We start from the raw sequence: 15,231 nt of genomic DNA on the forward strand, positions 1-15,231 counted from the left end.
CACTGTCTAACACCACGGGTTAGGTCAGTTTATCTGCGTCGCTCAGGGGGTTGGATTTTTCACACCACTGAGTGACGTAGTTATACCAACCTAATTTCTTAGTGTAAACCAGGCCTAAGTTATTGATGCAAGATGAATCACCTCTCAGAGTCTATGAACTCAACAGTCTGGCCAAGTTAAATTAAGACGATTCTCTTGACATCCAGGATATGTTGTCTACCATTCTTGGGCTTTCACAGATTAGGATAGAACAGTGAGCAAAGCCCTAGTTCAAATTAACTGCTAAAACTCCTTTTAGCCTGAGTTGAGGAAGGGCTCCAATGACAAGAATGTCCCAAGAATAACTATCTCAATGGTCCTTGTAGCTCACAGGATATGATATGAAGATCCCTGACTATTATGGCAAAGAAAATAATAGGAACAAGTGGAGCTTGAGGTATATAAGGAGATTTCCTTAAGGAGGTGCTGTGAGAAAATAGAAAAAGTACAAGGGTGACTAAATAGCAATTTTTTCCATTCTCAATTTTTGAGGAACCTGGAAACATTCAGGTGATGACTTGCAAAAGTGTTCAACAGAACCATGGAATGTGCTTGCATGAAAATGGCACTGAAACCCAAATGAAGTGGCTGGCAGGAATTTCAGAATGTCTGGAAGTGTAGATTGAGATGTTCCTATTGTCACTCACCTGCACCAGAAGAAACAAGTTTTCCATATTTTAAAATATGCCAGAGAAAAAGATTAATGTCACAGCAGACATTTATTTATCTGACCACAGCCCCCATATTTGGCTGTTGACACTTCTTGCTATATTAATTATGGAAAGACTAGAGAGAATGAGTTCCATTTATAAAACGAGTGGCATATTTCACTGAAGCTTTGGGGGTTGATCTCTCTTTGATTCCTTTCCTTTAAATATTAAATAAAATGCTCCAGTTGCACCAGCCTCTTCTCCAGGAGTAGGATTGTGGTTTCTAGACTTCAGACATTTCTTGAGGGATTGGAAGCCATAATGTCTGGCTTGTGAACTGATATGTAGACAAAATCCCTAAAAGGGAGGATACTGCCAACTTGGCCTTGGAGGAGTGGTTCAAAGATTACTGCTGCAGCCTCAAGTATCTTCTAACCATCTATCTTAGGTATTTACACCATACACAACACAACAGTATCAGTGTGTCTAATTCATACCCATTTTCTCTCCCCACAGTTAAATATGCAAAACCAAAGAGCAAGGAGATACCCTCAGGGTACTAAAAGTGGCAGCATAGAAGAAAGATGATGCTGAAACAAGCCTAAGTCTTGGACAGAGCCTCTGGCAGCCAAGAATTTGCTGAGATTCTGCAGATGACAGCTCCTGAAGCATCTTCAGGAACACAGACTCAAGTCTATAGAGAAGGCCCTGAAAATTCAAATATCCTTTTGGTAAACCCTCTAATGTTCTGCTGAATGGATTTTGAGTGTTACTGCAACAGCCAGGTGGGCAGTAGTTCTCCTACTCATTTCCACTATTGGTTTCTCATGAAAGTCTCCACCTCCTGTCTCAAATGAATAGCAAGGGACTTAGCTGCCTGCCAGAGACTGTTTTCAATTAGGGAGATGCTACTCCAAAACCAATATACAATTCATCTGGGGTGCACAGAAAGAACTTGGAGGGGGAAGGAACAGAACCCAGATCACAAGTCCTAGTCTAGTGCCTTTACCAGCTCCTCTCTGGGTGGGAAGCCAAAAAAAAGCATTCTGGGAGCATGCACCAAGAACACACTATGAGACTGGGGTGAGAAGCTGGAAACGGGCATGCTTGATGCATGGCACAGGCTCTCAATGATTGTTACTGTGGAGAACACCCACTGAGATGAATGAAGCTTTTAAGACATCTCAGAGCTATTATTTCAGGCTGTATTCATCTCCTTGGGGTGTTCTCATTCAGCAGAGAACATCACTTTGAGATGAGTGGGCCACTTTACACCCCTCAGAGCATCCTCTACTTTCAGGATTATTCTGTGCTGGGGATCTGCAAAGCAGTTGCTGATGATTAATTTCATACAATATTATAGCAGAGCACAAGCTCCACTATAGTTGAGATTGTTTGCATTGTTGTTGTAGCTGAGTTAGTCCTGTACTATTAGAGAGACAAGGTGGGTGAAATAATATCTTTTATTGGATCAACTTCTATTGGTGAAAGAGACAAGATTTTGAGCTACATAGAGCTCTTCTTCAGGGCTGGGAATTTCCAGGGTTTTAATGGCTGACTTCACTTTGAATGGTCTCTTAGAATACATAACTACTTATGCTAAAAAATCTGTTCCACCTTGTACTTAGTTGTGACACTCTGAATACCTTCCCCAGACATGAAGAAGAGCTCTGTGTAGCTCAAAAACTTTACTCTTTCACCAACAGAAGTTGGTCCAATACAAAATATTGCCTCACCTGCCTTGTCTCTATAAAATTGAGATTGAAAGATTTCTGTTTCAAAGCAAATTTTTCTAAGTGTTCTAAAATCTGCCCTGCTTACTCAGATTGTGTTGACATTTGCTGTGCCTCATAGATGTGTGGGGTAGGGTTAATGATCCACCTTTGGGGTAATTTCAAGAAGAGGTTCCTAAAATACACTATCATGAAAAAAACAGCTTTTTAAAAAAAGTTCACAGATTCTACCACTTTTTCCTGGTTTCTGACATGCTAATATCTTAGTGGGATGGGAAAGGGAGGATGAGCTGGAAATGTTAGTGGGGAAAGAATGGATGAAAGGGGAAAAGACACACCTGTCTTTTCTCATGTGCTTAAAGTTACTATAACCACCATGTAATAGAACTGTCATGGTTTGGGGCTATCAACCACACTGAGATTCCTCCATGGCCCTGTCAGCAATTGCATACTCCAAACATGTCAAAGCACAATAATTATCCCCATTCCACTATAACAATGTGTACCTGAGGGATGGGGGAGGGGCATGGCACTAAGAACTTTAGAAACCATTTATTATCATCATTACCTGTCCACAGTAGTGTCTCAGCAGCAAACCTACATGATAACTATAAGCACCTACATTACCATTGATTCCTTCCAAGAACATTTCTCTTTTGAGGGGGAAATTCACTGACAAAATCTTTATTAACTCAGAATATAGGTTGCTGAATGGTATTTTGTGTCTTTCCAGAAGGTCAAATTCAGCAAAACTCAAACATCTGAAAATCAAGAAATAAAAAGTCGCAGTACATGTCTACGCAGCTTTAAATCTGCCCCCTTTGAGTGATGCTCCAATACATCCATAACATATACACCCTACTCTGACTGTGCACTGTACTGACCAGAAGATACCTACACCTGCCTTACACTCAAACACTTACACTTACTCCACAGAAAGAACACATCTGTTAATTTTTACAACATCTTCAATTCCTCCTACAGTCCCTTCATCCTTATGCACATGATGCTGTCTAACAGCATACTTTCATTATCCTTCATTAAACCTATATTCATCTTCCCCCTAACTGCTGACAATCCCTATGGCAATAAGACCCCTGTGCCCTGATACTGACATAACCTACCCCATGCAGCACTGGAATGAGGCATATGTGATCTCTCAAAGTGCACATGTACCGGTTTCCTTCGATAAAACACACAGGGGTCAGGAAGAAGGGCTCACATACATCTGCTCTGTGGCACAAACCCCATACCCCCTGTTTGCCCCATATCACAATCACAGCTCTTTGAAGCAGCTCCAACAAATCCCTCCACCTTTCAATACAGCTACAAAGAACAAAATGAATGTATGCTCAGCTGCTGTGCATGCAGATAATTCCCAGTGGCTATTGCTACCTCCCAGGGGCAGAGTTAAAGTTGCATGGGCACGTATCTTGACTCTATATCCTGGTTTTCATAGGTTTGTGTTTTGCTGAACTGACATTGTGAAAAGGCAACTTTAACTCTGTGTTAATAAAGTGTTTTGTGTCAGTGAATATGAATGAAACATCACCAATTTAAGGATCACAATCATATGTATCATTCATACCTGTTCTCAGTTTAGTCTTTGACAAATTCTGTTTTAGCATATACAAAGGGAAGATTCCACCTCCATCTCATGTTAATGTTTAGATATATTTTGTTATGTTCACACTAGAGGTTTCTTGCAGACAGGAAGAAATAGTGAAGGAAATTCATGAAGCACATAGAAAACTATGTACTAAAATAATCATTTCTGTGACTTACATGATACATTCTCTAGTCTATCCTGAGTAAGTGCTAAAACAGCTGTCATACAATTCCATTGTTTCCTTTTATTTCCTGGTCTAGAACACTTGATTTGATATACTGTATAATGCTTTGCATATCATATCATTATAATTGTTTGTCATTTCTTAATTTCTTTCCTCTTCTTTTTTTGATATGGTTCAGATTTGGAAATACAGTATTTTAGATTATTAAAATTCCATTAAATCCTGGATATATTGTATCTAAGAAACTGATTAAAAACCACCATCTTCGTCCTAAGAAAGTAGCCAGCATGCATGCTATTGCAAAATTGAATAGTAAACACAAAATGTACACTGAATTGTATACTGAAGCCTCTGTGTATTTGTTCACTTCAAGTTAATTGTACTCTGCATATGCCACTAGCTACAAAACTCAACCAGCTAATTCATTTTCCTTTACAAAGTGAATATAGAAGTCATATTGCAGGATATCACAGCTTTGTCTCATATAGAGACAAAGGCCCAGATTTTTAAAGATATTTAGGCATTGCTGCGCTCAGTGTTGCAACATCTAATTGATTTATGAGACTAAATCTCATTTTCAAAAGTAATTTAGACACTTAGAGCTAGATTTACAAAGAAACTTAGATGTGGGGACTTTGAGCATCAGCACACATAGCTTTTAGGCACCTAGAAAATCATTGAGTTAGGTGCCTATACAATGAAGGGGAGAGAGGAGTGCCTCAAGAATAGGATTCATAAAATCTAGCCATTAGCTGGCTCCTCACATAAAATAGCCAGTTGGAGATGCCAAGAAAAGGGTGATGTGGCGCTTCTTCAATCTGTCCTGCTGAAGCTGTGGAAAAATAATTTTAAAAAATAAGTAGAGCAGAGGGCCTGGATTCCGGGTCTTTTGAATCCTGGGTGATTATCTAACCATTAGGCTACAGTGGCTTGCCAGGCCCAGGGAACTTTTACTGCAAAAATTTAGGCACTGAGCAATTTTAGGTGCCTATGGAATTCAGGGGGCAGTTGATCAGGGGCTTTGAGAATCCCAATGGGTCCTGATTCTGTGCCTAAAGTGGCAGTTAAGCTGCCTGAGTTCATTTGTGAGTCTATCCCTTAAGAGTATTCCATTGATAATAAATGGAATATAGGCTCCTAAGTATCTAAATCCCTTTTGAAAACGAGACTAACGGCTTGTCTTCATTATGTGGCTAAATCAGCGCTACAGCAATCAATGCAGCAACATTGCTTTAGCAGGTTTGATGAAGACGAGCTAAGTCAATGGGAGAGTGCTCTCCCGTCAACTTCAGTACTCCACCTCAATGAGAAGCGGAAGTTATGTTGATGGGAGAGTGTCTCCCGTCGACATAGTGCAGCGTAGACACCACTTTAAGTCTATGTAAGTTGCATTATCTTAAGTTATGTAATTTACGTAACTTAACTAGCATAACTTAGATCAACTTACAGCATTAGTGTAGACAAGGCCATAGTCTCCTAAATCAGATATTGCAACACTGAACACAGTAGTGCCTCAATATCTTTAAAAATCTGGGCCAAATACCATAATATGGGCTTTAAAAAAAAATTCTGGACACTCAGACAAAAGAGTTAACTAACTGAGAAAATGAAGAAGTATTAATATAAAAAGATATTATTTTATTTTGGAAAGATGCATATATATGTATGAAATTTATTTAAAAAATATGTAGCAGCAAGTATCACATGGTAACATGAACTAACTGCACTCTATTAATTCTTAAAATAAGAAGAACATGAAACGTTTCTATTCCGATAGTAACAACAAACCCTTTAATCTGAAAGCATTGACTCTCTTGATCTGAATACTTGCAACAATTACTGAAAGTCTCAACTGCAGACTTCAGGCAAATATAAAATCCAGGAGGACATCACAGTGAAAGTATGAACAAATATCCTTATTCCCATCATATACCTCCTATAGTTCTCTGAAGGAACGACAATATATGTATTCCATTAGCATTGATTTATACAAAAGATCTCAGTTATAATCAAGTCAGTAAAATTATACATTAAACATCTCTTTAAGACAAGAGTTAAAATACACAAAGATCTTTTTTCCCTCAGTTGATTTCCACAGCACACAAATTGTAATATGTAAATATTATTCAGATGTTGAATCTATTTTAGCAAATTGCCAGTGGAAACATACTAATATTGTGATGTATTTATGCTGTGACAAAAACTCTGAAGTTCAGCTGATACTTCGTTTATTATTCAATATTAGTAATTAAATGCCAACTATGAAGCCACCTATTTTATATGTATGTATAAACATAAGCAAAAAAATCCACACTGAATATAAGATCAACTATTTAAATCAATTACACAAAATTAAAACAATTTTTACATAGATAGGTATTTGGAGGACTCTGAGGGGTTGGACAGATATCTCTATACATACCAACATAAATCAATGTTATTAAAACACACCTATTTTCACATAGCTAAAACCAATAATACTGATTTATATGAACTCAACTGGAGACAGAGGGGTGCACACAGGGAGAAATTTGTAAATCTTTCAAAAACCTTGCAGTGGGTTATTTGCTATTCTGGGTGGGGTTATGTTCTCTCTCTCTGTTTTTTCACGTGAAAAAATTCAAAATATCTGTTTTGTTCTGAAGCAGAACAGAAAAACAAAACAAAACAGAAGTCTTGATTTTTTCCCCCCAGGGCAGGAAAATCATTCTAGTCATCAGGAGAGTCCAGCCTTAGTCATCAGTATTCTAGTGCCACCTCCCAGCTCCCTTGGTTTTTTCAGTTTTCAGCTTTTCTAGTTAATGTCCTGCTTCTGTTAAATATCTTTACGTTTAAAATGCCTAAGAGTATATAAGACTTACATAATTGGACCTTAAGTTCAACTTGGGGGCTCATGAAGAAGGGTGATGGGGCCATGACCATAAAAGGGACTCAGTTTGCCCCTGGGGGTGGACAGGAGAAGTCTCTGTCTTCCGTAGAGCAAAGAGATAATGCCTGCCTCTAGCCTTCACACAGGAATTGCAGGGAGGATTGAAGTCTCCTTGCACACTACTCGCTGCTATACAAAAATCACTGACAATAAGGCTCACAGGTTTTATTGTCACCATTTCGCATTGAGAACTCATTTCTAATTTGCTGTCCACTGTCAATCCAAGCTCTTGTGCAACTGTCACAGTATTGCTTTAAGAACTTCTCTCCCATTTAAAAATATCCATATTTTGAATAGATGTCTCCCACAGGTATTACATGTTTTAGTTTGAACTGAATCATACGTAGTTATTTCTGACCACATTTCTAACCTTCCTAGACATTTTCTTTTAGACTTTACTTTTTTTTGCAGTACTCTCCTCCCCAGGCAAAAGAGACAATGCTTATATCTACAGGAAGAGGAAAATGTGTTAGAGCAAGAGAAACTATTAAATCCTTATTTCCCCAATTCAGAGTCCACCATGCAGTAAGAGCCAACAGACAGGAAAAAAAAAACTTATGTGATACATATTTGTTTGTTTTGCTGGATTTTTTTAAGAATAACAAATGTTAACACTAAGATAAGTAGTTTAATTATTTATAAGCTTGTAGGGAAGCATTGTGCAGAAGAGAAAGGTATGGAGACAAGCTCCTAAGCAGCTTTATCTGTTAGGGAGAGAGGAAAGAATTGTTATTAGGGGCAAGGCTATTTAGACCCTCAGCCCCCACTCTTCTCCACAGTACTTTTTGACACTGCTCAAAAGGATTCTATTAGTGCCTACCTAGGCATGTGACTCCCTGGAGACATATTTATTGAGGTAAACACGACAGTTTAGGCTTAAGTATAAAAAAATTAAGTGGTACTTTAAAACTTTTTTTTTTATTTTTATCTTTGCATTAGGTGTTGGGTTTTTTTGAGGGAAAACAAAGGATAGCAGTATAAATTTGGAATGTAGATGTGAAATAATACTGTTTGAATAAAATAAAAAACAATACAAAGCTTTAAAATGTATATAGAATGTTGAATCATTTAGAAATATATATCTTTATAGTAAGAGACCTTAAGTTCAGACTTCAATGACCTCTGAAACCACTTAGCTAAAATTAATATAAAATCACTGGTGAAGTTCATTTCAAGTGTACTACTTGTACTAGTACAGCAGTAACTTTTCCAAGCATTTCGCACATCATGATTAATTAGTAGCCAATCAATATACAGAATAAGAAATATAGTACCCCAGCACTTACCCATGATGGTTAAAGCTGTGGCTTTTGTTAATTCTTCTTTCATTGACTCTATTATTTCTAAATTACTACCATCCAGGTTGCATCTATTTATGGTTCCATTTCCTGAACTGATCCAATAAAGCTTGTTCTCCAGATAATCTATCGATAGACCTGTAATTAATTTATACAATTAAAACATAATTGTGGCGTCTTAACATGTAATTTTCATTCAGTGTTAGGCTATTTTTATCAAAGAAAAGCAAATTCAAAGATTTTGAGCCAGTAACAAAGAGAGCTAAATGTAAAATGCTCTCTTGTTTTAATGTACGTTACAATAGTAAAGATGAAAGCACAATAAAATAGACAATTTACAGTGAAAAATAGCTTGCTTTTTGAGATAGATTTAATTCTATTCAAATTTCCCCCTCACAAACATAAATTAATCTATGACTGACTGACGGAAGTTTTGTGGGAGTGAACAACTAGCTGGATGAGCTGAGGTCCTAGGAGAGGTCATTAACTACCAATAAACACCTCTGAGCACTTAGTACAACTGAAACTGAGCAATAAATTGTAATTGGGAATGTTTAGTTTAATAATGGATTGCTTGGAAATGCCCCAAAATACAAAATAGGGAAAACATTGTAATCACTTGTGTATTCAAAACTGGAACAGAAATTACATTTTTTTTTTAGGGCTGTTGATTAATCGCAGTTAACTCATGTGATTAACTAAAAAAAATTAATTGCAATTGAAATATATTACATATTTTGGATGTCTTTCTTCATTTTCATATATATTGAATTTTGTGTTGTAACTGAAATCAAAGTGTATATTATTTTTTATTACAAATATTTGCACTGTAAAAACAATAAACAAAAGAAATAGTATTTTCCAATTCATCTCATTCAAGGACTGTAGTGCAATTTCTTGGTTGTAAAAGTGCAACTTACAAATGTAGATTTTCTTTTTAGTTACATAACTGCACTCCACAACAAAACAATATAAAACTTCAGAACTACTTCCTGTTCAACCAATCGCTAAGACAAACAAGTTTGGTTGCATTTACCAGAGATAATGCTGCCCTCTTCTTATTTACAATGTCACCAGAAAGTGAGAACAGGCCTGTGGCATGGCAGTTTTGTCACTGGCATTGCAAGGTATTTACGTGCCAGATATGCTAAATATTCGTATGCCCCTTCATGTTTCAGCCACTATTCCAGAGGACATGCTTCCATGCTGATGATGCTCGTTAAAAAAATAATGTGTTAATTAAATTTGTGACTGAACTCCTTGGGGGAGATTTCTTTGTCCCTGCTCTGTTTTACCTGCATTCTGCCATATATTTCATTTTATAGCAGTCTTGGATGATGACCCAGCACATGTTGTTCACTTAAAGAACACTTTCACTGCAGATTTCAGAAAATGCAAAGAAGGTACCAATGTGAGATTTCTAAGTATAGATACAGTGCTTGACCCAAGGTTTAAGAATTTGAAGTGACTTCCAAAATCTGAGAGGGACGAGGTGTGGTGCATGCTTTCGGAAGTCTTAAAAGAGCAACACTACGATGCGGAAACTACAGAACCCAAACCATCAAAAAAGAAAATCAACCTTCTGCTGGTGGCATATAACTCAGATAATGAAAATGCACATGCGTCGGTCCACACTGCTTTGGACTGTTATACAGCAGAACCCGTCATTGGCATGGACACATATTCCCTGGAATGGTGATTGAAGCATTAAGGGACATATGAATCTTCAGCGCATCTGGCATGTAAATATCTTGCGACGACAGCTACAACAGTGCAATGAGAACACCTATTCTCACTTTCAGGTGATATTGTAAACAAAAAGCGGGCAGCATTATCTCCTGCAAATGTAAACAAACTTGCTTGTCTGAGTGATTGGCTGCACAAGAAATAGGACTGAATGGACTTGCCGGATCTAAAATTTTACGTCGCTTTATTTTTGAATGCAGTTTTTTGTAAATAATTGTACGTTTTTAAGTTCAACTTTCATGATAAAGAGATTGCAATACAGTACTTGTAGTAGGTGAATTGAAAAATACTACTTCTTTTGGTTTTTTACACTGCAAATACTTGTAATCAAAAATAATATAAAGTGAGCACTGTACCCTTTGTATTGTGTTGTAATTGAAATCAATATATTTGAAAATGTAGAAAACATCCCAATGTTTTTAAATAAATGGTATTCTATTATTGTTTAACAGTGTGATTAATCATGTGATTAATCACAATTTTTTTTAATCGCTTGACAGCCCTAATTCCCCCCCCCCCATGTACATACGATATTATATTTACAATATTGGAGGCCCTTAAAAGACTAGAACTGTAACCAACAAGAAAGCAAAACTTCTTACTAGGTTTATAATACTAATTAAAATTCTACTTCAATATTAACCAGAATTAGACAGTCAAGGCAGGATGTACAGAAACACTTGCAAAACGTTATATTGAACAGATGAAGTAAATAAAATGCTTGCCAGACCTAATTATATCATGGAAATAGAGAAAAAATATGGCAAAGTGAAAAATATGAGATGATAGTCAAGGAGAAGACTGTTTCCAATCTTATAGTAATTGCAGCACATCTCCATGATGGATAGTTGACTTAAAAGAAAGAGCAGAGCAACTGTGAAAATCATTCCCTGGGTCTTTGATACATTTTGATGTGAAAATATATGCTAAAATGTTGGTGAACAGAATTGGAGGGTACAGGAACAAACCATCCCGATGTGTAGAAAGAATAGTAAATATGGCAGGCGACCAGCTTGGCTAAACAGTGAAATCCTTGCTGATCTTAAACGCAAAAAAGAAGCTTACAAGAAGTGGAAGATTGGACAAATGACCAGGGAGGAGTATAAAAATATTGCTCAGGCATGCAGGAGTGAAATCAGGAAGGCCAAATCACACTTGGAGTTGCAGCTAGCAAGAGATGTTAAGAGTAACAAGAAGGGTTTCTTCAGGTATGTTAGCAACAAGAAGAAAGTCAAGGAAAGTGTGGGACCCTTACTGAATGAGGGAGGCAACCTAGTGACTGAGGATGTGGAAAAAGCTAATGTACTCAATGATTTTTTTGCCTCTGTCTTCACAAACAAGGTCAGCTCCCAGACTGCTGCGCTGGGCAGCACAATATGGGGAGAAGGTGACCAGCCCTCTGTGGAGAAAGAAGTGGTTCGGGACTATTTAGAAAAACTGGACGTGCACAAGTCCATGGGGCCGGATGCGCTGCATCCAAGGGTGCTAAAGGAGTTGGCGGATGAGATTGCAGAGCTATTAGCCATTATTTTTGAAAACTCATGGCGATCGGGGGAGGTCCCGGATGACTGGAAAAAGGCTAATGTAGTGCCCATCTTTAAAAAAGGGAAGAAGGAGGATCCGGGGAACTACAGGCCAGTCAGCCTCACCTCAGTCCCTGGAAAAATCATGGAGCAGGTCCTCAAGGAATCAATTATGAAACACTTAGAGGAGAGGAAAGTGATCAGGAACAGTCAGCATGGATTCACCAAGGGGAAGTCGTGCCTGACTAACCTAATTGCCTTCTATGATGAGATAACTGGCTCTGTGGATGAGGGGAAAGCAGTGGATGTGTTATTCCTTGACTTTAGCAAAGCTTTTGATACGGTCTCCCACAGTATTCTTGCTGCCAAGTTAAAGAAGTATGGGCTGCATGAATGGACTGTAAGGTGGACAGAAAGCTGGCTAGATCGTCGGGCTCAACGGGTAGTGATCAATGGCTCCATGTCTAGTTGGTAGCCAGTTTCAAGCGGAGTGCCCCAAGGGTCGGTCCTGGGGCCGGTTTTGTTTAATATCTTTATTAATGATCTGGAGGATGGAGTGGACTGCACTCTCAGCAAGTTTGCCGATGACACTAAACTAGGAGGCGTGGTAGATACACTAGAGGGTAGGGATCGGATACAGAGGGACCTAGACAAATTAGAGGATTGGGCCAAAAGAAACCTGATGAGGTTCAACAAGGACAAGTGCAGAGTCCTGCACTTAGGACGGAAGAATCCCATGCACAGCTACAGACTAGGGACCGAATGGCTAGGTAGCAGTTCTGCAGAAAAGGACCTAGGGGTCACAGTGGACGAGAAGCTGGATATGAGTCAACAGTGTGCTCTTGTTGCAAAGAAGGCTAACGGCATTTTGGGCTGTATAAGTAGGGGCATTGCCAGCAGATCGAGGGACGTGATCGTTCCCCTTTATTCGACATTGGTGAAGCCTCATCTGGAGTACTGTGTCCAGTTTTGGGCCCCACACTACAAGAAGGATGTGGAAAAATTGGAAAGAGTCCAGCGGAGGGCAACAAAAATGATTAGGGGTCTGGAGTGCATGAATTATGAGGAGAGGCTGAGGGAACTGGGATTGTTTAGTCTCCAGAAGAGAAGAATGAGGGGGGATTTGATAGCAGCCTACAACTACCTGAAGGGGGGTTCCAAAGAGGATGGAACTCGGCTGTTCTCAATGGTGGCAGATGACAGAACAAGGAGCAATGGTCTCAAGTTGCAGTGGGGGAGGTCTAGGTTGAATATTAGGAAACACTATTTCACTAGGAGGGTGGTGAAGCACTGGAATGCGTTACCTAGGGAGGTGGTGGAGTCTCCTTCCTTGGAGGTTTTTAAGGCCCGGCTTGACAAAGCCCTGGCTGGGATGATTTAGTTGGGAATTGGTCCTGCTTTGAGCAGGGGGTTGGACTAGATGACCTCCTGAGGTCCCTTCCAACCCTGATATTCTATGATTCTATGGTATGGTTTGATAAAGAGACCAATAATATGAGGGCGGGGTGAGGCGTAGCACACCTCATACGTAGCAAAAATAAGATGGTCCTGCAACAGCAGTTTCTATTGACTCTCAGAAAGTTAGTTTTCAGTATAATCAAATGGAAATATGAGTAGGTTCTGGTGATGTTTGTCTCCCAGGACAAACTAATTTAATTGATATGTATATTATCTGATGTTCTCAGTGTGGTTGTGGAAATTAATGCTAATCGTCCTGTGAGACTGTTCCTTGCTTGAGGACTAGACAGACGTGCACTATGGGTCAGATTCTCTGTCCTGCTCCACTTCTGTTGCATCCACGGCGAGAGTCAACATAACCAGTTCTTATGCCTCTCTCCTCACTGCCCCCAGCACTTAGTGTGACAAAGGGGAGTGGCCAGAGTTCAATGTGCTCCAAGTTTTCTCAGTTGAGGGACAATTGCCAGCGAGCAGAATTAAGAGCAGCCCCTGGGTGCTGTAACTCACCCTGAAGTTCAGTGCTGAACTGAAATATTGGATCAGAGTGTCATAAGTTGCTCCTAAAAGTCCCACCTTCTTGAATGCAACTAACAGAAGCACCCTATATCTTTTGGCCATCAAATCACGGATACAAAATTTATAGCTATACCTGGAGTACATGGTCTCCAAATTGACAATAAGGCTCCGAAAGTAGCCAACCATGCAGATTGTCTCCCCCTCCCCACAATACTTGAACCCATCTCTAACAGTACCACTAGTTTCTGAATTAATAAATTTACTAATTGTTTACCTGTGAAATTTAAGACCTAGCATATAAAACTGACTTCATAATTTTAATCAGTTTAGTTACAATCAAGGCCTGCACTGATAAAATAATCCAAATGCCAACAGACTGCTGTCCATGTTCTATAGCTCAAGAACTGTTGTTGTACATGGTTGCATCCCTACATCATGCCTTCCAAATGGTATAAGACATGTAATACATGTAGAAAATGTATTTGGAGGGAAAAAGTATGCTAGTAATATCTGTTTATGTTATCAATGGTGTGGCCTTAATTTCTCAAGTCTCACAAATTTATAATTGGACTGTTAATTGACAATGAACTCTTTCCTGTGAGGGGGGTATGTGTGTGTATATGCAGGTCAGGGTGGCATCTGAAATCTCTACATTACTAACTGAAGGTAAATGAAATAAAATCTAAACAATGTAACAGTCTAAAAGTCCACAGAATTCCCCCATTTTGGTTCATTTTCCAAATAAATCCTCAGTATAGGAAGACACACATTATCCTGACTTTTATCCTGATACATGTTTTTGAGAAAATGCAGACCTGATATGTGATAATGCACCAATGTGGTAACCCTTACACATGAATGAAGATAAAATGTATTAGGAATATTACCAGAAATAAGCAATGTATATTTTTAATGTACTCTTTATGAAATGCAAAATTCCAACTACCACTTTTTTCCAATACCTTCAAATATAGTATAGGTTAGGGAAAACAGAACATGTGTGATGGAAACCTAGTAAAACAAAACAAAAAACACACAAAAAAATTAAAAAACAAGGGAAAGAAGGCCAGGTGTTTTGATTGGATTATGTCTTAGTTCTATATAAAAATGTATATTCTGACAGCTTCAGAATACAGTATAAATAGTCGCAATATAAATGTTCAGGAGCCCAGAGGAAGAACAAGAAAAAAGTTTGGGATTACTGAAACCTCATAATAAGATAGTAAACTACAGTACAATTCAATGAGTTTATTTCACACCCAAAATATAGCAACATGCACATACCCCCATTGGCAGTATAACAGGGCACAAAGAGATCCACTTCAATAAACTAAAAATATGTTCCTATATTTTGTTTACTGAGATACAGGAGAACACTAAAAGTGGGTCAAGTATCCTCACAGATCTTCTACTTGGCTACTATGCTAGCAAACCAGCAAATAATGATTATATGGAAGCCAGCATAGAAATTACAAGGAGTCCGGTGGCATCTTAAAGACTAACAGATTTGTTTTGGCATAAGCTTTCGTGGGTAAAAAACCACTTC

The 15,231-nt window shown here is 38.5% G+C and overlaps 1 protein-coding gene across 1 annotated transcript in view; it reads right to left on the bottom strand.

The window, feature by feature from the left end:
* Positions 1 to 15,231, bottom strand: part of LRP1B (LDL receptor related protein 1B) — a 1,070,902-nt gene that overhangs the window by 421,332 nt on the left and 634,339 nt on the right. The window contains exon 32 of the mRNA XM_065413676.1: positions 8,431 to 8,580. Coding sequence (XP_065269748.1) covers positions 8,431 to 8,580 — 150 coding nt within the window. The remainder of the gene's footprint in view (positions 1 to 8,430; positions 8,581 to 15,231) is intronic.

Source organism: Emys orbicularis, chromosome 11, assembly GCF_028017835.1.
Source record: "Emys orbicularis isolate rEmyOrb1 chromosome 11, rEmyOrb1.hap1, whole genome shotgun sequence".
NCBI lineage: Eukaryota > Metazoa > Chordata > Testudines > Emydidae > Emys > Emys orbicularis.